Below are 24,040 nucleotides of genomic sequence, written 5' to 3'. Positions count from 1 at the left end.
CCAAAGTATTCCTGATGAATAACGCTATCCACCTCCCAAGAGAGAACTGATTAACTCAGAGTACAGATTCAAGCATATTTTTTCTCTTTATTATTTTTCTTACCTTTCCTACAACATGGATAATGTGGAAAAAGAAAAAGAAAATATATCTGCAGTATTTATGTAGATGTATTTCTTAGGAGCTAGCTTATTTAGAAATTTATTCTTGTGCCCTAGTATCATTGCCATTGCTGCCTAACACTGGGCATTGCCAATGTGCTAGGAAGGCACAAGGAAAAAAATTTACTTTGCTGAGAGATTTTTGTCTAAAAAGTAAATCTCAGGGAAATGTCTCTGAGCAGGACTCTGAAGGATTTACTGTTTAATCAAATTGTTCTTTGTCGGTATGCAACAAAGAAATGCTCCTGTTATATCCAAGTTCAATTTATACAAGTGTTGTTCATTGTTGGCATGGAGAAAGAAACTTATTAAAAATGAAATGTCTCAATAGAACTTTAAAGTCTGCTTATATTTTTCATGTTCCTTTCCAATACATTTTCAGAGAAGAATGTTTATATTTTAGCATTCTTTTGTCATTTTTTGCAGCCCTGTAATGTTAATATATTTTCAACCAGATAGAAAATAGTAGACATAGAATAGAACTATTCATGAGACAAATACATTAGAGCACAATACCATTCGACTTCACCTGTTGTAAATCATACAGTTGTCAACATCTGTTATCTTGTTCTTCCTATCCCCCTCCAACTAAAGAAGATTGTGATGGATAAACAGTTTCTAGCTGGTCTAGAAACACCATTCAGGACCAGAAACAGTGCAGGGCTTTGACCATTGAGAGTGACAGATATTCTTTGTTTGATATGTTTCCTGTCTGATGGTAATGTACTTCTCAGGTGAATCTCATTTACAGGAAAGCAGCTTCCTATCTGGGCACTAACTTAGCACATTGAAACTTGGCATTCACAGTTGGAGTTGTGCCTTACACTTTGGCACAGGCTTTGCATTGAGGAGAAGGGAGTGTACATGCGAGTTAAGATTTCACCCTATTTGCTTGATCGGTGCAGCAGTCCTCCAAAGTTTCATTTCTCATGGACCTTTGAAGTAAGGATTCAAGCAGGGACTTGGCCCAATACCCACAGGTACAAGGACCAGTACATCTGTACTGTACAGCCAAGCCTAACCCATTTGCTCCCTCAGAGGAGAGCCAGTGGGTTTATTACCATCTGTCAAATGCTTAACTGCTGGGACCCTAAAAAAGCTCCTCATCTCCACCTTCGAGATACTCCCCAGACATTATCAGAGCCCCAGATTCTGGCCCCAAGGTCACCTCCCAGCATGGGGCTAGAAGAACCATTGTACCATTGGTTTTTCTTAGTGCCTTTCTTTTCAGCACCCAGCTCACTTGTCCCAGATTCCTTCCTATTTATAGTCCTTGCTAACACTGCTCTACCACTGCCTGAAATGCATTGCTTGCTAAGGTCAACTCCGGTTGTTTATCATAGTTGTAAGTGATTGCTCCTGAAGACTTCTCCAGTGCAATTATTCTACCTCATAAAGTGTATACACACACACACACACACACACACACACACACAAACAAACAAACACACAAACACTGGTGTCCATGCACTAGCAAGCCCTGCTATAGGGGGCTCCCCTAGTATCTAGGTAGACCAAGTAGCATGACTTTAGGACACAGCCATCTGCCTACGTGTCACCCTTTGTATAAAATGATAATCCTAGCCCACCATCAGTAGGACAAGTGCTCTGAGATGGTGGTGGGAAAGGATTTGTGCTAATCTCCCCATGTCCTTTCATGTAGTCTCCTCTGTGATCAGGGATATGTTATAAAATGCCTGGTTAGAGTTAGTGATTAATTACATAGTCATGGTCTGTTACTAAACACAGTTCTCTTAAACTATTTAGTTCTCCTCTGATGTTTCACAGGTGCCCTTTTATCTCTTGTTTTACTGAGAAGATAGCCATATGATGTGAGCCCCTTCATTTCCAACTATCACAATACACCTTTAATTCTTCCCTCCAGTTCCATTCATCCATAAATTAATTCAGCAAATATTTATTAAGTTCATATCTATTCATTCAAAATGCATTTATTAAACTGTGTGTCATGCAAAATTGGAATATTTAAGAAAAAGGAGGAAAATGAAATCTGCAAATTAGAGGCTAGTAAGCTTGATATAAACTGCTAGAAAAATTCTGAAACATAGCGTAGAAGGGATGGTCAGTGAGCATCTAGAAAAGGAAGCAACAATCATAACAGCCAGTATGACCTCATCTAGATCAGATCATCACGGACTAACTTCATTTCCTATTTTGACAGGTTACTAGACTGGTAGGTCAGGGGGATTCCATAGCTATAGTTTACTTAGATTTTAACAAAACATTCGACAGTAATTGACATGCTCTTCTTGGGAGAAAGATGGATATATATATATATATATTATTGTCTTTATATATATATATATATATATATATATATATAAAGACAATAATATATTTAGATATATTCAATACCATTCTGAATAACTGAAGTGAGCATGGGTCCAAAAGGTCCATGTACATTCGAATTGAGTATCTATACTTCATCCTGTCCTGCCTAACACTTTTATCAGTGACTTAGCAAAAAGTAGAACCTGCATATTTATCATATTTGCAAATGACTTAAACTTTTATTGTTATTATTTTTCCATTTACATTTTCATGATCATTGTATATATGTCATCTCCATCCTTTGGGCAGCATTATTCTACTGTTTGAGAATCAAACCTTAATGTCTTAAGAAGAAATTTAAGAGGAGTAAAAGTCAAATCTCACTCTTGGTTCAAAAAATCAATTTCATAAGTATAAAATGGGCAAACTTGGTTAGACTTCAGTACATCTGGAAGCTATCTAGAGATTTTAATGGACTGTAACCTTAGTATGAGTTACCAGTAGGATATGGCTGTCAAAACAAAGCATTGCCTTCTCAGGCTGCATTACGAAAAACATAGCTCCTAGGTGTATGGAGGGGATGGTTCATAGAATCATAGATCTAGAGCTATAAGTAATCTTAGATATCATCCAGTACAACTGTCTCATTTTACAGTTGGCGAAAACTGAGGCCAAGAGAGGAAGAGTGGCTTGACCAAGATCCCTGCAATAGCCTAGATTTGAATACGGGTCCTCTGATTACTAATCTTTCCACACCACCACCCTGCTTACTATAAAATGGAAGGAATATTTAATCAAGTTTCTCTGAACTGAAATGTAATATTTGTTTAATCACATTTTTAAAACCCCTCTTTATAATGGGAATGAAAATCTAAGGGCTCTCAGTCGCTCAGACTTTCTTTTGCTAAAACTTCTTTGGCAAACTGCCTGAGGTACAAAAATCCCAAGTGCTTTAGTCTTCCTTTTGGTTCTCAAACACTAGAATAATGCTGTCCAAAGGATGGACTTCTGGAGAATAAATAGGGAAGTTCAAATTGGTTCTTTTTCATTCTTCTTTAAATTTTTTCTTATTTTTATTGATGTATTTGATTTCTATATCATATTAAATATGTCTGCTTATATATATATACATATATAAAATTCCATATACATGGTCTTTCATCTCTGCATTTTTTGCAACTCTTTTTCAGGGTTCAGTTTTGAATTTTTATTGTTATTGTTCTTCCATTTTCATTTTGTGATCATTGTGTATATTTGTTTTCTTGGTACTTTTTACTTCCCTCCTCATAAGTCTTTATGTACTTCTCTGTTTTTTATAATCAAGATTTCTTATAGCATAGTAATACTGTATCACATTAATATATCATAAATGCTCACTAACTTTGTTTCCAATCACATTGCTAGCATAATTCCAAATTGTTTTCTAGGATAATTGGACTAATTTCTCATTTATGCTAACAATGTATTCGTTTTCCTGTCTTCTCATAACCCCTCAAAAATTGACTATTTCCATGTTATCTTTCCAAATTTCATGTATAAGGTAAAACCTTGAATTTTTAAATTTGCATTACTTTTTTAGTGATTTAGAATACTCTTTCATATGGTTATTAATTGTAATCTTCTTCTGAAAAATCGTCGTCTCCTTGGCCTACTTATCTACAGGGAAATGACTTTTAATCTTGTATATTTGTGTTTATTCACTCTCTCTATATATAAATATATATCGGAAACTAAGAACTTATCATGGAAATTTGAAACAAATATTTTCCCCCAGTCAATACTTTTCCTTTTTGTCCTAGTTCATGCAAAAGTTTCTTGGTTTCTTGTAAGTAAAATTATCTATTTTATCTTTGTGAATAAACTCTCATATCCATTTTTGAGCTTAAGAATTCTCTCCTTAGACGTAGCTGTGAAATTATCTTCTAATTTTAAAAAAATCGTATGACCATAGGGAGCCGCTAGGTGGTGCAGTGGATAAAGCACTGGCCCTGGATTCAGGAGGACCTGAGTTCAAATCCAGACTCAGACACTTGATACTTAACTAGCTGTGTGACCCTGGGCAAATCACTTAACCCTCTTTGCCCCGCCCCCCAAAAAATTAAAAATTAAAAATCATATAAGCAGGTACGTTCAGATCACAAATCCATTTTGAGTTTATTATTGTGGTATATAGTATAAGGTATTGGTCAGAACCTAATTTTTGTCCAAAAAAATAGTTTTCCAATTTTTCCAGCAGTTTGTGTCAGGGTATTCTTTTCCATGCAGCTTATTATATTCTTAGATTTCTTAAATATTGAATTATTGGGTTTAATTACAGTGAGTTTAATTAACTTATTAATTGATTAATTATTTAAGTTTTCTAATTCTTTGTCTAGTCCATTCAACTGACCTACATTTTTAACCATTACAAAATAGTTTTGATGATTGCTGCTTTTTTGTATTGTAATTTTGGGTCTAGAATTGTTACTTCCTTTTCATTCCATACTTTAAAATTTTTTCCCTTGAGATTCTATGCCTTTCGTTCCTCCAAATAAATTTTGACATTTTTTCTAGCTCTATAAAGCACCTCTTTGACCTTGACTATTTTAGAACTAAATCTGCAAATTAAATTAGTTATTATTATTGTTTTATTATGTTAGCGTGGTCTTACTATATATAATGACTACCCCTCCAATTTATTTTTAATTATTTCCTTAAACTGTATTTTGCAGTTGTAGTATATGTCTTTGTGTTTCTTGTAGATTGACTCCCACATATATTCAGCATTTTGTAATTTTGTTGAAGTTTGTAGTTTTGTAGTTTCTCTTTTCATTGTTTCCTCCTGCGTTTTGTTTTTACTATTGAGAAAGGCCAAAAAAATATATATATTTGTATATGTATATATAGATATATAATATCTTCCTATTTTACTAAAGCCTTTAATTTTTTCCACTTAGTCTCTTTATTGATTCTTAGGGGTTTTCTAAGTAAACCATTGTGTTGTCTGCAAAGAGGATTAATTTTGTCTCTGCTAGTCTTTATGCTTTAAATTTCTTTTTCTTGTCTCATTGCTAAATCTAGCATTTCTAAAATTATGTCAAATGATTATGAGAAAAATGGGGGCATCATTTTATTCCTATTATTTTAGATCCTTTTATAGGAGATTTTTTTTCTTTCTTATGCAATTTTCTTTTTTGTAATTTTTTAAAATTTTAAACTTAAATACAAAATGAGAAAAGGTAAAAATATTGCTATGTACACAGCAGAACATAGAAGAGGATCAATATAAAACAATAAAGTTCTATTTCAAGAAAACCTATATCATATATACTACACATTATTTTCACATCTGCCCAGATTTTCTTTGCTTCCGTGTTGGTTTTCTTTTGTTTTCTGCTATGTACTTTTTTTTTTTTGGTGAGGCAATTGGGGTTAAGTAACTTGCCCAGGGTCACACAGCTAGTAAGTGTCAAGGGTCTGAGGCTGGATTTGAACTCAGGTCCTCCTGAATCCAGGGCCAGTGCTCTTTCCACTGTGCCACCTAGCTGCCCCATGCTGTGTACTTTTAACTTTATTATTTTCATCCCTCCCTGACCCTAAAGAAGGCTGCAGTTAAGGGCGGAGATATACATCTATATGTGTATGTATATGTGTATATGCATGTGTGTATATATATATTCATGCATATGTACTTACATATACTTATACACATATGTATGTGGAAATCCACTTATCATCTTTTTCTCTAAAGGTGGATAGCATCTTCCTTCACAATTCCAAGTCTTTCCATGCCTTTCCAAGTCAACCAGCTCATCATCTCCTATACCACAACATTCCAACTCAGTCACATCCTATCTGAGAGATTATCCATAAAAGGTTTTTTCCCAGTTTTCTTCATTCCTTCTATTCTTGGGTTGATAGATTTTATTTATACAAGAAAAACTGAATTTAAAATAATCAAAAATACCTGTTTTACACTTCAACAATTCTCTCACCTTATAACATAGTTTAAGGTCTGATACTGCTAAAACTATTTCTTTTTCATCTTTTTTCCTGGTTTCTTTGAAGTTCCTGACTTTTGTTCTTCCTAGTGAAATTGAGAAAAAACCATTTTAAAATAAGTAGGTGATATCCAGTCCTTTTCACCTCTACTCCATTCCCTGGCAGCCTCGTAATAAAAACACACACACACACACACATCCCTCTCTAATTTTGGATATTTAATAATGACCAGGGGCACCTAGGGGGCATTACACTGGATAGCGTGCCAGTCCTAGAGTGAAGAAGATTCATCTTCCTGAGTTTAAATCTGGCCTTTGTGACCCTGGGCAAGTCACTTCACCCTGTTTGCCTCAGTTTCCTCATCTGTAAAATGAGCTGGAGAAGAAAATGGAAAACCACTCTAGTATCTCTGCTGAGAAAACCCCACATGGGCTCAAGAAGAATCAGGTGTGACTGAAAAACAACAATGCTGACCAAGAAATAATACCATGCTTTTCTCTGCTTACACCATATGTTACTAGGCTCAGAATATATGGTAATAGCCCACTATTGCCAATTAGGGGCTGTCCAATTGGGTTCTAGTTTCACTCTCCTCAGCCCTGGTCAGAGCACATCTACAGTATCATGTTCAACCCTGGGTCCCACGTTTTAGGAAGGATATTGTATTGATAAGCTAGAAAACATCCAGAGGAAGCAACCACAATTGTTAATCACTTACTGCTCGTTTATGAAGTGCATCCTCCTGTGTACCAGGATGTAAGTTTTTTGTATCCTGCTGAGAGGGTATGACTTGTTTACAGACATCAATGAACACAGGCCATATACAAAATTACATGGAATGGGTGGGGGTGGAGGGCATGGCCTCAATTTCGATGGAATCAGGAAAGACTTCTAGAAGGAAGTGGTGCTGAAGTTCTGTCTTGAAAGGAGCTAGGCATTTCCAGAGATTTGATATGCCAGATAGAAAGGTTCATATTTTACCCTAAAGGAAAGGCAGTGAAAAGACACCAAGCAGAGTATTTGCCCTTGACAAAAATGAGAATGCTATGAGGAAGATCTTGAGGGAAAAAAATAATTACCTGTTTTGCATGATGAGTTTGAGATACCTAAAGGAAAGTCAGGCCTAAGTGTCCAACAGGAAGTTGGCTATGTGATACCAGAGTTCAGGAGAAATATGGGAGTTAGATTTGTAGATTTGGGAATCCGCATAAAGATGATAGTTGAATATGTGGAAGCAAATGAAATCACCCATTGAAAGAGAATATAGAAAGAGAAGAGGGGAGAGCCCAGAAACAGAACCCTGGGATATTTCCATGACTAGAGGATGGGCTATGGAAGATGATCCTGTATTGAATACTGAGAAGAGTCAGATAGAAATTTGGTAGGAGAACAGTTTTATGAAAACTCAAGGTGAAAAGATCCAGAAAATTCATCAGGGGTAAACACTACAGAGAGGTCAAGAGAGATAAGGACTGAGAAGAAGCCCTTAGACATTGTAGTAGAGATCATGGTGATCTTGGAGCAGTTTTGGACAGAAGCCAAATTATAAGGGATGAAGAAAGTGGGAAGTTAGAAAGTTGGAGACAAATGTAGATGGCTTGTTCTAGGAATTTGACTGTGAAAACTAGACATAAAACAATATCCTGAGAGGATAGTAAGGTCAAGGTATGCTGTTTTAAGGATGGGGAGCATGTTTTAGGCAGCAGGGAATAAGGCAATAGATGAAGAGTTTGAAAAGTAGGAGTAGTGAGGGGATGATCAAAGGGACAAGCTCCCAGACTAGACAGAAGGGGATGAGATCAAAGGCTTAAATAGAAAGGTAGACATTGGCAAGGAGAGGGTCATATCTCGTCCTCCTAAACTGAAGAAAAGGAGGAGAGGAGCAGATATGATACTGAGGTTGTCTAACGTGTGGAATGGGAGAGAAGGAGTTCACTATACCTCAGTTACTTTTGAAGATTGAGGTGAAGATTTTTGCTAAGCAGGGGGTGGGGGGGGCAGCTAGGTGGCACAATGAATAAAGTACCGGCCCTGGATTCAGGAGGACCTGAGTTCAAATTCGGCCTTAGACACTTCACACTTACTGGCTGTGTGACCCTGGGCAAGTCGCTTAACCCTCATTGACCCGCAAAAACAAAGAGAGAGGGAGTGGGAAAGGTTGTTGTAGGTAGCTTGAAAAGAGAAAGCTTAAAGCAGCTACTATGGTGGATGTGTCAGAGGATTCACATGCTACAGAAAGGTCTTAGGTGGAATTGTGGCTGGAATAAATTTGGAATAGACAGCACAGCTGTCTGACTTCCTCCAGTCAAGTTCAGCAGCCCTGACAAATTCAGGGTTTACATAAAATAATTTTTCTTTACCATTTACTCCCCTAAAGATCCGTGATTTTTATCAATTTAGGAAACTCCCTCCACCAACCAACCAACTGTGTCTTCATAGAGAAGATTTCTAGAAAGGCAGTGTGGCACAGTAACTCTCGAGTGAGAGGCCTGGGCTTACATCCCATCTGTGCCACTGCCTTTGTGGCTTTAGACAAATCACTTAGACACTGAGAACAGTTAAGTGAGTTAGCCACGGTCTCACATCTAGGAAGGTTTAAAGGTGGAGTTGAACCCAAGTCTTCCTAGCGCACTATCCACTATATTACATTGCTTAATAATTAGAGTAATTCCAAAGGACAATGGACTACCCTCCCTTGAAGATCTTCACCTGGAGACTGGATACCCACTTAGTGGGAGGGATTTTCATTGAGGTGATTCTTATTCAAACAGAAACATCTAGAGTTATCTTCTGACCTTTGAGTTATTGTGCTTCTGGGAGGTGCTTGAGGTACAGGTACCAGCAAGACATTTAGGTTAAGATGTTCAAGTGGGTTGGTTTGAAATGTGAATCTGGAGTTCAGAAGAGAATCTGGATACAGAGATAGTGAATTAAGAGCTCTTTCCCTAAAGGAGATAGTTGAAGGCAAAAAATCACCAAACAATAAGTAGCCAAATCCAATATTCTCTCTACTTTTCAGCCAACTCTGGGGCTCTAAAGAGATTTCTCATGGAATGTCATTTGTACAAGCCTGCCTTTTGTCTTCTCTCACCTTCATCTAAGATGCTCTGTATGTTTGTGGATTAGATGTTTCTCCCTCATGTATCACATGAGGGATCATGACATTGGGATCTAAGTGTGCTAACTTGTGTCATTGTTGGAAATGAGAGTTTATCACAACCTTTATAGAGATTTCCTTTTTTGCTCTGTTGTCTTTCATTCACTTTCACCCTAAAATGCCCTCAGAATCATTTTTCTTAGTTGGATCTCTCACCAAATTTATTGTAAACTTGATTTTTTTCTTCTGTTTCTTATCACTGTTTTATGAGGCCATACTGCTAATAATTTCCCACCAAGCTTCCCCCTTCTTAGAGTAGAATTACGAGTTTCCTGACCTAGAGATAGCTGATAACACAGTGGATAGAGTGCTAGACCTAGATACAGGAAATCCTGCATTCAAATCTTGTCTCAGACACTTACTAGCCACATGACACCGGGCAAGTCACTGTGTCTCAGTTTCCTCAACTGTAAAATGGGGATGATAATAACACTTACCTCCCAGGGTTGTTGTGAGGCCCACGTGATATAATATTTGTAAAAAAGTACTTAGGGGCAGCTAGGTGGTGCTGTAGTGGATAAAGCACCGGTCCTAGATTCAGGAAGACCCCAGTTCAAATATGATTTCAGACACTTGATGCTGGGCAAGTCACTTAACCCTCATTGCCCTGCAAAAAAGAAATAAAAGTGCTTACTTAGCACAGTGCCTGGCATACAGTCAACATTATATAAACACTTATTCCCTCCCTTTCTTCTCCTATACCTTTCAGCCTAAAACTAGGAAAAATAGTCCACTTGCCTTCTTCCATACAAAGAGGTATAATTCACTGTACCAAAGGACTGGTATATTTTTTCAGCAAGTCCCCAGAGCAGCTGTCATCCTCCAGCATGAAGTATATCAGACCCCAAACTATCCTAATTTATTATTCAGATTGTCAATGATGGGGGTGAAAAAAGGTAAGGGAGAAGAGGAGAGGGTACCTACAGCTAGAGTACTAGTACCCGCTGTGAGGACATTAACTCAATATTGAATGGCATTTCAAGATAAGAAGGCTGGGAGTTTTTTAATCAATTCAGAGTCATTTTAAATGCTTAAACTAAATGCAAATATTGTTAGTTTGATTAGAGAAACAGGCTGATTGCCATCATTGACAGCTTCACCTTTTATATATGGTGGATTTTATTAAAAAGTTAACATCTTTTCCATTGTAGAACTTGCCTTCCTGAATGAAGCATTGGGTGTATTTCCTGTTTTTTCAATGATTTATTATAACATCATAAACTCCCTGCACCCTGCTTGGCGTTCTTAATGAATTTTTAATGAAGCTCACTCGATGTTTGTTTGGCATCAGCTTCATTGCTAAACATTGAGTGTTATTATCTTTTTCCCAACTTTCCCAACTCAGTTTGGATTTCAGATTTTATTTGATTTTTAGAGATGTAACTTCCAACACAGAGAGCTCTTTGGCAAATTCACTTGACTACTATGGTTCTTTGCAAGATTTTTTAAATTTTCCATGTTGTACATACATATGGAACCTTAGGAAATTATAATTCCTTTTTAAAGAGGAATGGAAACAGTGCTACAACTAAAAATGATCACACCTAGGATAAGCTCAGTTAGCAGGAGGGAGCAGTGCAGGAATAGGAGCAGAGGACGATTTCACAGCAGATTCAGTCTCCCCAGACAAAGTGGTCCATTCCCTTCATGTTCTCATTGGGGTTGGGAAAAAGACAAGCCCTAAAAACAGGATACCATGAATATGGGACCCTGGGATGGCTCGGGGGGAAGTTGCATTTTATTGAATGTGTAGGTAGAAACTGACACGGAGATGATGCCAGTCACTGAGGCAGGAAGAGGAAGTGATCCTTCCTATACCGTTACCCTGGGCATGGTCTCATTTGCCCAGTACTAGTTGTCTCTCTGAATGGAAGTCAAGATGGGTCTTAATAAAATAGATCAGGATAAGAGTGTTTGGTCTTTTGAATTTCCAACAGAGCTCTGCACCATGGATTGTGGTAGCCATGGAGTCTGCTCCAGGGGAATTTGCCAGTGCGAAGAAGGCTGGGTAGGACCCACCTGTGAGGAGCGTACTTGCCCTTCTCACTGTGCTGAGCATGGGCACTGCAGAGATGGAAAGTGTGAGTGCAGTCCAGGATGGGAAGGAGACCACTGTACTATTGGTAAGTATCATGATACTGTAGGACACAATAAACCAACCTCACTAATTAAATAGCAGGCTCATAGAAAGCTTTAAGGGCATGGGTGTTGCCTAGCATAAAGGATAAAAGTCCTATGAATTTAAGCTCCCATTTCACATATTCTCCTTGACTGAGAAGACTCTATCTTATTTCAGTGTTTCAATACTCCTCCTAGTCCCTATTTTTAAAGTGTTTGGGGTTCTTCACATGTCTTAATCAATGGGACTGTGTCTTTTGTTAGGAAAGGGGAATGTCCTCACCTTTTTCCATTTTGAAAAACCCAGGTTGTTTCATTGGCTTAGGCTGTTTTAAAAGGTAAGTGTATATATTGATATGTTACCTTTAAGACAGATGAAATTTATTCTAGACCCTCTATCAACAGGAAACTAGTTTAAATTGTTTTTCAAGTAAGGAGAATGGTTTGTCCTAAGTCCCTTAGGGTAGCCACACACACACACACACACACACACACACACACACTCACTCACTTTATGTGTATATAACATCTTAAATTGAATTTCCACTCTACAAAAGGTATAATCTTGTCTATGATGACTATAGAAAACATTTAAGATTGATGAAAATGGTGAAGATGGGTGAGATTTAAATCCCAATGATAACCAAAGTTGTTTTCACAAATATTCCCTTCTAAAGCTATCACCAAAAAGATGCCCAAGCTGGTCTTTTTCCCAGAAGATATAACTAAGATGACATTTTTAATGAAATATGACATTTTGAAGGAGCCTAATTGGGTTTCTTTCCTAAATGCCATTCATCTCTTCCCTCCCCCACCCCCCACACAGCCCGGCGTCAGCACCCACGGGTGACAAGTCATCATTTCAGCACTTCACAGTTTACAATTCTCCTACAAGGCAACAGATGGTAAACCGTTAGAACAAACACGCACACGCACGAACACACCACACACACACACCACACCACACCACACATACAAACACACCATTGGTTTCTCAGAAATTTATTCAACCATTCTTCTTTTTTTGTTTTTTTCCTGTTTTAGCTCACTACTTAGATGCTGTCCGAGGTAAGATTTTTCTCGCCAGCATTATAACATAAAACATGCATGTACCTTTCACTTGAAGCAACCTGTGATATTTCTGGGTTCAAGATTAACTAAGACATGCCAAAAAGGAAGTTGAATGTTCCAAGATTAAAAAGACATTTGTTTGCCATAGCAAATAGTGAGCTTATAGGCAGCACAAGGGCCCCATCTCTGGCCTTGCCATTCTTCTTTGCTTGAGTGCAAGAGAGACTCAGATGTGAACAAGGGACAAACTCAAAGATGTAGATTTAGATAGATCTTAGGGTCCTTTCTTAGTGATATGAATGTGACCAGCACAAGTTTACATACTCTGCTGACTGGCTGGAACATTCCCCAACTCTCATCTATCCCTTAAGAGGGCCTAAAGAAACATTCCCTGGGGTAGTAGGTCATAGAGCAGCCTCCCTGACATCAACATCAGAATGTCGAGGATGATACCTAAAATATCGGGAGTGTCCCTTTCAAAATCTGTTATGGGTTTCTTATCCATGAAGGCATCTAAACACACCTAAAATTTATATATTTTCAACCTGCATCACCTTTTGGGAGTGCTGCATATACAGCTTACTATCTTCACCTAGCAACCAACTATGGAAATTTTTTAAATTTTTTATAGCTTTAAGGAAGATTTGTCTTCCTTTGTCCCCCAACGGTTGCTTGAAAGGATGTTTGAAGGTGGTTCCTGTGTTACTTGTACTGACCACAATACCTAGGGACTTCTTTCTTCTTTTATGCTCTTATATTTTCTTCTGTGGATAGATGAATGTTAAGTTGTTGAAGACTAAAATGTACAGGAAGGTAGTGGTGGTTGGACTGTCTCCAAAAATAATTCAGACTCATTCCCATGTTGCAAGAAGACAGGAAAAAATTTCCACTCGCAGTAAGACACTATTTCTTCCTCCCTCTTTCACTCACATTCCCCTTCTTCCCTGAAAAGTACATTTGGGCTCCCAGGATAGGGGCAAGTTCCTAGCTGACATTTTGGTAGGAAAAGAGAGGGAGTCCACCTATGGAAGGATATCACTTCTGGAACAGAGAACAAAGCATTCCTGGAGAACAAACGCCAGCTAAAAATGTCTTCCTTGGGGAAGTTTCATGGATAGCATTGGAAAGGAATGATGGCAGAGATGTTCACACCTGACTCTGGCTATCCCATTCACCTTTTAGTATAGAAATTAGATATTCTTTTGACATATAATGATTCCTTTAGCACAACTCTGTGCATATGTAACATGTTGCTAGATGCTCAATAGCATGCCTGAGAGGGAGAAGACACAAATCTCCCTGCAAGTAACTGGCAGTCTTGGTGAGAGGAGGCAAAAGGCCATGAAACAAAACTTATATAAATGTGAAGGCAACATCCTTATGAGCAGTTGTGTGAGCAGGGCTGAAGCAACACAAAGAAAGGGAAAGGCCAGGAATGGGTAAGTCACAGGAGGGAGGTAACTGTTGAGAGAAGTGACGGTCTTTTTTTTCCAACACATTCACCATAACCAGACTTTACATCATTGATCCAATTTTGATTGAAATGAGGAGATGAGTTTTCAAAAAGAAACTAAAAAGCCTATTTTTGCTCCTGCCACAGTTTTCATCCAATTTGAATCATATATTGGGAATTGGGGGTAGCATTAATAATGCTTAATTGGATCTCCAAGGGAAAGTACTGCAGAGTAAGGAATAACAAGTTCCCTGGGAAGGTTTTGCAAGTGAGCAAGATGCTCTTGCTTTTATTCAATACTTCATCTTAATGGAGCCCACATGATAAGCCATATCCCCATAGGCAGATAGATCATTGTTGGCCATTCCCATTCAGACATCTTGGTTATTGTTTCCCTCTGCTCTTTTTCCAGATGGTTGCCCAGGGCTGTGCTTTGGAAATGGGAGATGTACGCTGGATCAGAATGGTTGGCACTGTGTATGTCAGGTGGGCTGGAGTGGTTCAGGATGCAACATTGTCATGGAAATGGTTTGTGGAGACAGCCTGGACAATGATGGAGGTATTTTATTTTTCTGTATCACTTCCTTAAGGTTTTTAAGGAAAAAGACCCTTCTTGTCACAACAGTAACATCACAGCACAATAGTGCCCAATCTGACCAAGAGTAGGAGCTGGTATCATTAACAAAGGGCTGAAATAGGGGATTTTGTTCAGAATTCACTTGTACAAGCTGATTCACTTGTACTGAATAGAAGTGCCAAGTGTTTGTGTTATTCATCCATGTCTTCATCTGTATGCAGAATCTGTTCTGTTTTATTTTTCTAGATAGTTTTGCTTTTTGGAGAAGAAATTGCCAAAGCAGTAGAGCTAAAATAAAACCACAAACAAACAAGAAGCCCCATCTCAAACACCCAGTACTAGTGAGCACAGGTTGCTCAGATACAGGTTGGTCTAGATGGCTTCTGAGAGTCTGGGATTCAAAATGCAGGTCCTCCAGGCCCCTGTATCAAGGAGTGTGATTGATTGAGGCAGCTCAAACTGACTTCGGTGAGCTGATTGTTAAATCTTCAGTGTTAGAATTTACACTTCAGAAAGGAACAAATGCTTCCTAAGTCAGAGCTTGATTTATTGTCTCGTTTGTTGATTGTCAAGACTTAAAAAGGTATGAAGAAGATGTTAATAATGCTGATTAATCTTAAAAGTGTGTTGTGCTTTTTTGGAGAGCCACTTGTTAAAATTTACTAGCATACCACTGCCCTGCATCCTACTGTCACTATATTGTAATTCATGAACATCTCAGCCAATCTAATGGAGACCAGCCATACAAAAGACCTACAAAAAGTATGGCTTGCACAAGTAAAAGTCTTTTGTTGATGGTTATCAGCTATATTGGACAAACTCCTTTGTTCCTTTGTGTTTACCAAAAAAGCATTAAAATAACATGTTTTCTTTTATACAAAGAATCCAAGGATCATAGGCCTAGAAAAGAAGTTCTTAATCTGCATCCTGGGGTTTCCCAAGGGGTCCCAGGATAGATTTCAGGACATCTAGCTTCATTTTCACTCTCTTATAACTGAAACTTAACGTTTCCTTCCATTTATAATGTTGGCAACAAAACATTATTCTGAAGACTCCAAGGACTTCACTTGCCTGCTGAAGGGATCCATGATTTCAAAAGATGCAGAATCCCTGATCTCATTACTGAAGGGGCCATGGAGGCATCTCATCTAACCCCTGAGGCCTATAGAAGGGAAGTGACTTGCCTAGGGACACACAGCATATTAGCCTGTTAGAATTTGAACCCAGCTCTCCCTGAGTTCAAGTTCAGCACATTAGCCTCTATACCAGGTAAAGCAAATGATAATCTAGATCCTCTTGTCTTTATTATGAAAGCATTTTGTTCTGCTGCTAGTTGCCTAGAGCATTTTCTCATGTCTTTAAATTGTAATACTTTAGGCCTTTCAGAGAACCCAGTTTTAATTGCAATATTTATATAGTTTGTGGATTGTTCTTTCTTCATACTGGCTCAGATGGCGGCAGGTGAATCTCTGACAAGCAGCACATGATCTCAGGGCCTTGCTTTGACCATCTCAGGTCTAGCGGAACAGAAACTGAGCAGGATCATTTACTATGGTGGCTACTAAGCCTTACACCAGCCCCCAGGGCTATTCGCATGAGGTAGTGGTAAAGGACAAATCCCTGACAATTTCTCCTTACATTTCATGCTCCAGGGAGCATGACATTCTCAAAGAACTTGGCTATTTGAATTCCTCCAAATAATAACATTAAAATGAAATACATTGTTCACTTTGGCTTCCCTCACCTTCTGCATCTGCCTTGGAGATTATCCTCACTGTCATTTAGCCCAGGATAGAAATACTCACTAAGATAAGGGAATAATGGTAGATTTAGCATCAAACAAGTTGTAGGAATTTCCTTTTTTGCCCTGTAACTTTAAAAGGTTATTAAACCTAATATGTATAAGTAATGTGGATTCTGGAGTGAGTTTAAGAGAGTAAAACATTCTCTGAAATTGGATTACTGCACATCTGAGGAACGATTTGATCTCAGATCTTTGTGACTCCAAATCTCTTGCCCAATTCACTTGATTCTGCATTCAGAACAATTATTTAATTAGCGTGGGTGAGCACTGTGTCCCAAGGGACTGTGTTTTTTCCACTTGATTCTTCCCTGTATCAAAACCTTAGAGCTGTTCTTTGGAGAATGAGCCCCAAAGGCCAGTGAAGCACAGCATTTGAAAGTTGGAAGAGAGCTCAGTGGGCAACTAGTCCATCTCTTACCTGAAACAAATCCCCCCTCTAATAGACATGGCCTACAGTGAAAGAAATCATTGGACTAGATAACTTCTGAGCTCACTTCCAAAACTGGGTATCTTATCCTGTCTATCTCCTTAGACAAGTCCCTTCCCCTCCCTATGCCTCATTTTCCTCCTCTGTAAAATGAGAGCATTGGAATAGATGGCCTCTGAAGGGCTTCAAGATCTAGATCTGCTTTGGGCCAACTCTCATTGTTAGGTAGTCTTTCCTGACATAAGGACTAAATTTGGCTCTTGTACCCATTGGTTGTAGTTCTGCCCTCTGGGCCCAAATATATCTGGGAGAAAGAACTCTGGACTCCAAGTGAGAATTCATCATCCTTGCACCAGCACTGGAATTTATCTCACAAAAAAACTCTCCAAAGTATGTAGTACAAGTAAAGTTTTCCCCGATTTGCCAGATAACAAAAAGGAAGCAAAATGATATATCCAGATGCACTCAAAGGATCTCACAATCCAAATGAAAAAGCAGAAAACAACTATAAATAAAACTTGGTGGCACTGAGAAGGCAACATATAACATCAATATATAATGTTTAAATGATAACTCAGTTATTTCATCTGTAAACCTGGGAAAGTAATACTGGTCCTACCTACCACCTAGGAATGTGGTGAGGATCATGTTGGTGTAAAATTTAGAAAAAGCAAAAAGATGGGGCAGCTGGGTGGTGCAGTGGATACAGCACCGGCCCTGGAGTCAGGAGGATCTGAATTCAAATCCAGCCTCATACACTTGACACTTACTAGCTGTGTGACCCTGGGCAAGTCACTTAACCCCAATTGCCTCACCAAAAAAAAAAGAGAAAAAGATTATTGGAGATATCAAATTTAGCAATGAAACTTCCTTTAATCTTCATCTACAGTGATGCCTTCTTTCCTTGCAAGCCAGCAGTGATATCCAGTCTTCCTCTGTATCAGTCATATACCACCATAATAACAAACATTTATTAAACTCCTATTATGTGCCAGGCAATGTGCTAAGTGCCAGAGATACAGAGAGAGGCAAAACTGTGGGCCCTGCCCTTGAAGAGCTCACAGTGTAATGGGGGAGATAATATGCAAACAATTATATGCAAATGAGTTATAGACAGGATAAATGTGAGATATTCTCAGAGGGAGCTGGGAAAATCTTCTTGCTGAAGGTGAAATTTTAGCTGGGCCTTAAAGGAAACCAGAAGGCTGAAGTGGCAAAGGGCGGGGGAGCAGGGGGGAAACACTAGGCATAAGGAAAAGCCAGGGAAAATGCCCAGAGCAAAGAGGCTGGTGTTGCTAGATCAAAGAATATGTGGTCAGAGAGGGGGATATAAGGGATCCAGGTTATAAATGTCTCTAAAAGCTGAACAGAGGGTTTTATATTTGATTCTGTAGATAATGAAGAGCAATTTGAGTTTATTGAATGGCGGGAGGAAATGACATAGTCAGACATGTGCATTAGGAAGATCACTTTGACAGCTGAATACAAGATGGATTGGAGTAGGGGGAGACCAACCAAAAGTCTATTATAATAGTGTAGGCATGCAGTGCTAAGGGACTACAACAGGGTGGTGGCAGTGTCAGAGGAGAGGAGAGAGTATGTATGAGGGATATTAGGAAGGTCAAGATAGCAGGACTTGACAAATAATTGGATACAGGGGGCCAATAGTGAGGAGTCAAAGATGACACCAAGTTTGGGAGGCTGAGTAAGTGGAAGGGTGGTTATACCCTCCATGATAATTGGGAAGTTTTGGAAGAGAGGATGTTTGGGACTTTTGAAGTGAGTTTACATTGAATTTAAAATGTCTACATGACTTCAGTTTCAAATGTCTAACCAATGGTCAAAAACTAGAGTTTAGGACTAGATAAATGGATCTCAGAACCATCTGCATAGAGATGGTCATTAAATCCTCGGGAGCTGATGAGAACATGAAATGAAGTTATAGCGAGAAAAGCAAAGATGATCCGGGCCAGAGCCATGGGAGGCACACATGGTTAGTAGGCATGACTGGAACAGAGATGTAGCCAAGGAGATTGAGAAGAAGGGGAGCACCAGGAGAGAGGAGTATCATGAAAGCCTGGGAGAAGAGAGTAGCAAGGGAAAGAGGGTGATTGACAATGTCAGGGGCTACATGAGGACTAAGATTTGGCAACTAAGAGATCTTTGACTCTTCCCTCTTCTTTAGTGCCCCTACCCAATGAGTCACCAGATCTTGCAATATTGTTTTCACAATGCTTCTCCTCCATAGTGTCTTCTTCCCATAGTTTTGACCAGGCTCTCATCCCCTACCACCTTGATTGGCAGTATGGTATACTGCTAGTCCTAGAGGACTTGGGGCTGAATCCCAACTTGGCCATGAACTTCCCCTGAGACCTTGGGCAAGTCACTTAACCTCTGTAAAATGAAGAGATTGATCTAGATAATATCTCAGGCCCTTTGCAGCTCCAGATCTGTGTTACCGTGATACTATTGTAATATTCTTAAAGCTGCCTGCAAAGTAGAGACTCCCCTTTCCAGCCCTTATTGTACATCACTGCCACAAGGTCCCTGCCATTGCCTTTACCATAGGCTCCCTGTCCTTTGTCACATAGATCTAAAATCATCTGGCTTCTAAATCCCTCTGCAATTTGTAGACCTCCCAGAGTGGTCACGAGGGAATCTTTCTTTGGTGATAAAGGACCTTGCTTGCTTCTAAGGTCATGATTCAGGGGATCATTGTTCACAGTCCAAGATTATAGGTGGAAGATGGAGGATGCAGGATGCAGGAGATTAGCCTGGATATTCTCTGACCTGGGGACCTACCTTTTAAATGTCTTATTTTTTTAAGGTAGTCTGTCATATAAATGTGGTTTTTTGTGTTGTCATGAACATCTTTCTCCTGTAAGCATAGTTGAGGGTAGAAAATCCCAGTAAAGGTTCAGGTTAGTTAAGTTTTGGATAATTGAAGTTATACTCTCATAGTATCATGAGAATAAGGTCACTATAGTGATAGCGATTCAAGTTTCTTATTGGTGTCTTTGGGTTTTTTATACCATGGCCATATCCTGATATACACAATGTACCAAGCCAATGTACGCAAGCCACTCCCAAGTGACAAAAACAGGTAAGCAAAGGTGATAATAATAATAATAATAATAATAGTCACTCTAGTGAGTTCATCTGTCATCATGTTCAATATTCAGCATCTGCATGAGAGTAAGAAGATATTTCTGGCCTCTAGAACTAATAGTAGTCTTTGCCTTTAATCTGAGCTCACCTGTCTTATAGTGTTATTTTCATTCCCATTCTTATACTCATTGTTTAAGAAGTTGCATTGTGAATTAGAGAGCCACTTTTGAAGTCAGGAAGACTGGGTTTTAATTTTGTCCCATGACACTAGCACTATAATTGTGGACAAGTCCACAACTTCCACTAACACTAATACTAGCCACCTCTCTAAGGTGATTACCACAGAAAAAGTTGCCGATTGTGGAAAGAATTTTAGTGGAAGGGGTTTCTACACCTAAAGTTTGAAGACCAAAGGAAAGTCATTGTTTATTCTCCAGGTCATGCATGTTCTCCAGGTTTACTCTGCATCAGTTCATATGAAACTTCGATGTTTCGCTGGTTTTCTCATATTGTGGTTTCTAAAACAAGTATTAATATCGTAATATACTATAGTTTGTCTAGCATACTTTCCAGTGAGGATCCATTTTGCTTCCAACTTTTTGAAGAAGTGATATTTCTGTCTTGGAACTTCTTCCATCAACTAAAAAGATGTGGAAATAAAATAACAGGACTTTCCTTATACAAAACCGTTTATGGGGAGGAACTCTGTATAAAGAGAAGCATGCTCTCTCTTCCCACATACATCTTCAAGGATAGACTGTATACATACCTATCCAAAGGGAAGGGAGAATTCAGCACAGCCTGTCCTTGAGACAGAGAAGTGGATTAGATTAGATTTGGTGACTGCTTACGTTTCATTTTAAGGTTTGCATTTTTGGACTATTTTCTCAAGCATCCAAATGGCAGAAGTTGCTTAACTTAGTATGGCAAATTATTGCCATGGTAGATTAGGTTGTTTTTTTCTTTATTTTTAAGCCAAGAAGTGCCAATTGAACCTCTTTGCAAAAAAAAATTAGCCCTCATTTTTTCCATTTTCCCCTAATCAAAAAAAATAAATAATTTAGAAGCAGTGGCTTCAAGTAGCTGCTACCTGATTACTCCATATTATAGCTGGTCCTTAAAGAACGGCAGATATTTGTGCATGCTAATCACTTTGCCAGCTCATTAGTATGACTGCTCCTGCCTCTTCCTGAAGGCTTGGCTTCCCTGCCTTGCTCAGTCAGTGCATTCTGACTCCTTGCAACTAATTGGGCTGCACTGAATGTGTGGGTGACACAAGCGGTCCAGGAGCTACCTAGGAACTGTCTGAATAATAAAACAAGACAGAAAACAAGCATTTTTTGGATTTTGTTTGGATTGTTTAAAATACCAAAAAGAAAAACTTTCTCCTGCAGAGGTCATATGCATATGTGCGTACACTAGGTATTACAAGCCTATATAGCATCTGAAACCTGATTGTCTCCTAGTCCACAAGACCTCTCTAAGCCTCCTCAATTCCTTCTTGTTCACATGAAAGTATTAGACTAGCTGATTTTCAAATTCCCATCCTAATACTAGTCATATAAATGATGTGAGAAATGTATTATTTTCACACACATACATGTGTTCAGGTCATTCCACTGCTCATCAGTCAATCAAGCAAATATCAAGTACCTATTATGTGACAGGCATTATACTTGGCACCTTACAAATATTACCTCATTTGGTCCTTAAGACAACCCTTGGAGGTAGGTGTTATAGGTAGGTGAATAGCATTCTATCCACTGAGCCACCTAATTTTAAAAAATACTATTTGTTATCCCTGAAATGGCTTTCTCAGAGTAGGAGAGCGGGATACTGGGGGGGGGGGGGGCATTATGACAATGTAAAAAAACAAAAGTAAAATCTTATTTAAAACAAAAAAATTATTAGTCTGTTAAAAAGGCACTATGTTTATGAAAAGCTGTGTAAAATAAATCTTGATTTATCAGATATTTTATGTTTTTTAATTTAAATTTTTGTTTATATCTTTTGTCCTTGAGGGAGTTTCTTATCTAGAAGTTTCCTATACCAATTAAATCCCAGGGCCAGTCCCTATCTCTTTTATTTCTGCATCACTTTCATTTCTGAGTATATTGCTCCTCCCTCTCCTACCCAGAGTCATCCTTTGTAAATAAAATAGAAAGATTAAAGGGGGAAAAACATTTCATTAAAACTAACCAACACAACAGCCAAATCTGATAGTATATGCAGTGTTCTATACCCATAGTCTCCCACCTCTGCAAAGAACAGAGAGAGGCACGTTGTCTCACTCCTTTGTTTTGTTTTGTTTTGTTTTGTTTTGGGGGGGACAGGTTTGTTAATTAAAATGACAATTCAATTTGGGTAAAATTGTTGTTATTGTTGTTCTTTCCATTTGCATAGTTGTAGTCATTCCACATATTTTCTTTCTGATTCTGCTTATTTCCTTAATCAGTTCTTCTGTCTTCCCATATAACCCTAGATTCATCCTATTCGTTGTTTTTATGGCACTTTCTTGTCCTACAATTTGTTTGGCCTTTCCCCAACCCAATCAGTAGAACTTTGTTTCTAGTTTCCTCTCACAAAAATAAAATGGTACTATGAATATTTTGGTGTATATGGGACCTTGCATTCTGTCTTTGATTTTCTTGGGAGTGTATACCTAGTAGTGGAATCTCCAAATCAGAAGGTATGACTGTCTTATTCACTTTCTTAGCGTAATCCTAAATTGCTTTACAGAATGGTTTAACCGTTGTCCCAGCTCTCCCAGCAATGTATTAGTATATCTGTCTTCTAGCAACACTTCTAACACCATTTCTATCTTTTTGTAATCTTTACCAGTTAGGTGTGGAATAAAACCTCAGAATTGTTTTATTTTGCATATCTGTTATTATTAATAATTTGAAGCTATTTTTCATATGGTTGATGGTATTTTGAATTCTTCTTCCTGTTTACTCATCTCTTTTGACCATTTATCTCCTGTGGAATAGCTCTTGGTCTTATCTATTTATTAGTGTCTTGGGTATCAGACCCTTTTCAGAGATATTTGGTGCCAAGATTTTTTCGCAGTCAACAATTTCCTTCCTTATCCTAGATGCATTGTTTTGCAAACACCTTTGATTACATTTCATGTAATCAAAATTATCCATTTTATCTTTTGTGAATGTCTCTAACAGAGAAAGGTACCTAACCTAGTTCTCTTCTAATGTTTTTATGATATAAACTTTAATGTTTAGGTTTCGTGTCCATTTTCAGCTTACTCTAGTAGATAGTTTAAGATGTTGGTCTGATCCTAGTTTCTGCTGACCTGCTTCCCAATTTTCCCAGAAATTCTTAGGGTATTCTTCCCCAAGTAATTTTTGTTCTCCTGATTTTTATTTAAATGTACAAGGAGTGCTCACAGGCACTAGAATGCTCAGGAGGCCTTCTGTAATGAATCAGTCTCCTTATAAATTAGATAATTAGTCTGTAATTGAGTTGTTCTGCACATCTTATCTTCATTTCTGGTCTGTGTCATTTGTCCTTCAAAACCAAGTACTAGAAGACTTCTTTTAACCAGAACCTAACTAACCGGTACACTCAAGTGCCAGAGCATTTCTCTCTTGTGACAAAAAAAAGCAAGTCCTAGGAGGACAGTCCCAATCGAAGGGATTTAATACTGCAATACTTTGTTTCCTGGGGCTTGAATCCCCAAAATGGAATTTTCAGGGATGTTGTTTAGATGAACATACCTAGGGATGAGAACACATTCCATCTCATTTCCTATACTTTTTACCCTTGCAGGAGTTCAAAATGCTATCCTGAGTCCTTTTCATATCTTTCATCATTGAAAAGAGATTCAGGTTGGTTCACTTCATAGGGCAGAAAAATGGCCTCAGGCATTTTAGGAAAGT

The 24,040-nt window shown here is 38.3% G+C and overlaps 1 protein-coding gene across 4 annotated transcripts in view; it reads left to right on the top strand.

Moving 5' to 3' along the window:
- TENM1 (teneurin transmembrane protein 1) overlaps window positions 1-24,040 on the top strand; it is an 895,908-nt gene that overhangs the window by 719,157 nt on the left and 152,711 nt on the right. For all 4 annotated transcript variants that reach the window (XM_043974016.1, XM_043974015.1, XM_043974017.1 and 1 more), the window contains 3 exons: window positions 11,527-11,712; window positions 12,752-12,775; window positions 14,644-14,790. In XM_043974016.1, coding sequence (XP_043829951.1) covers window positions 11,527-11,712; window positions 12,752-12,775; window positions 14,644-14,790 — 357 coding nt within the window. The remainder of the gene's footprint in view (window positions 1-11,526; window positions 11,713-12,751; window positions 12,776-14,643; window positions 14,791-24,040) is intronic.

This window comes from Dromiciops gliroides, chromosome X, assembly GCF_019393635.1.
Source record: "Dromiciops gliroides isolate mDroGli1 chromosome X, mDroGli1.pri, whole genome shotgun sequence".
Taxonomy (NCBI): Eukaryota; Metazoa; Chordata; class Mammalia; order Microbiotheria; family Microbiotheriidae; genus Dromiciops; species Dromiciops gliroides.
This window is presented reverse-complemented; position numbering and strand designations above follow the sequence as displayed.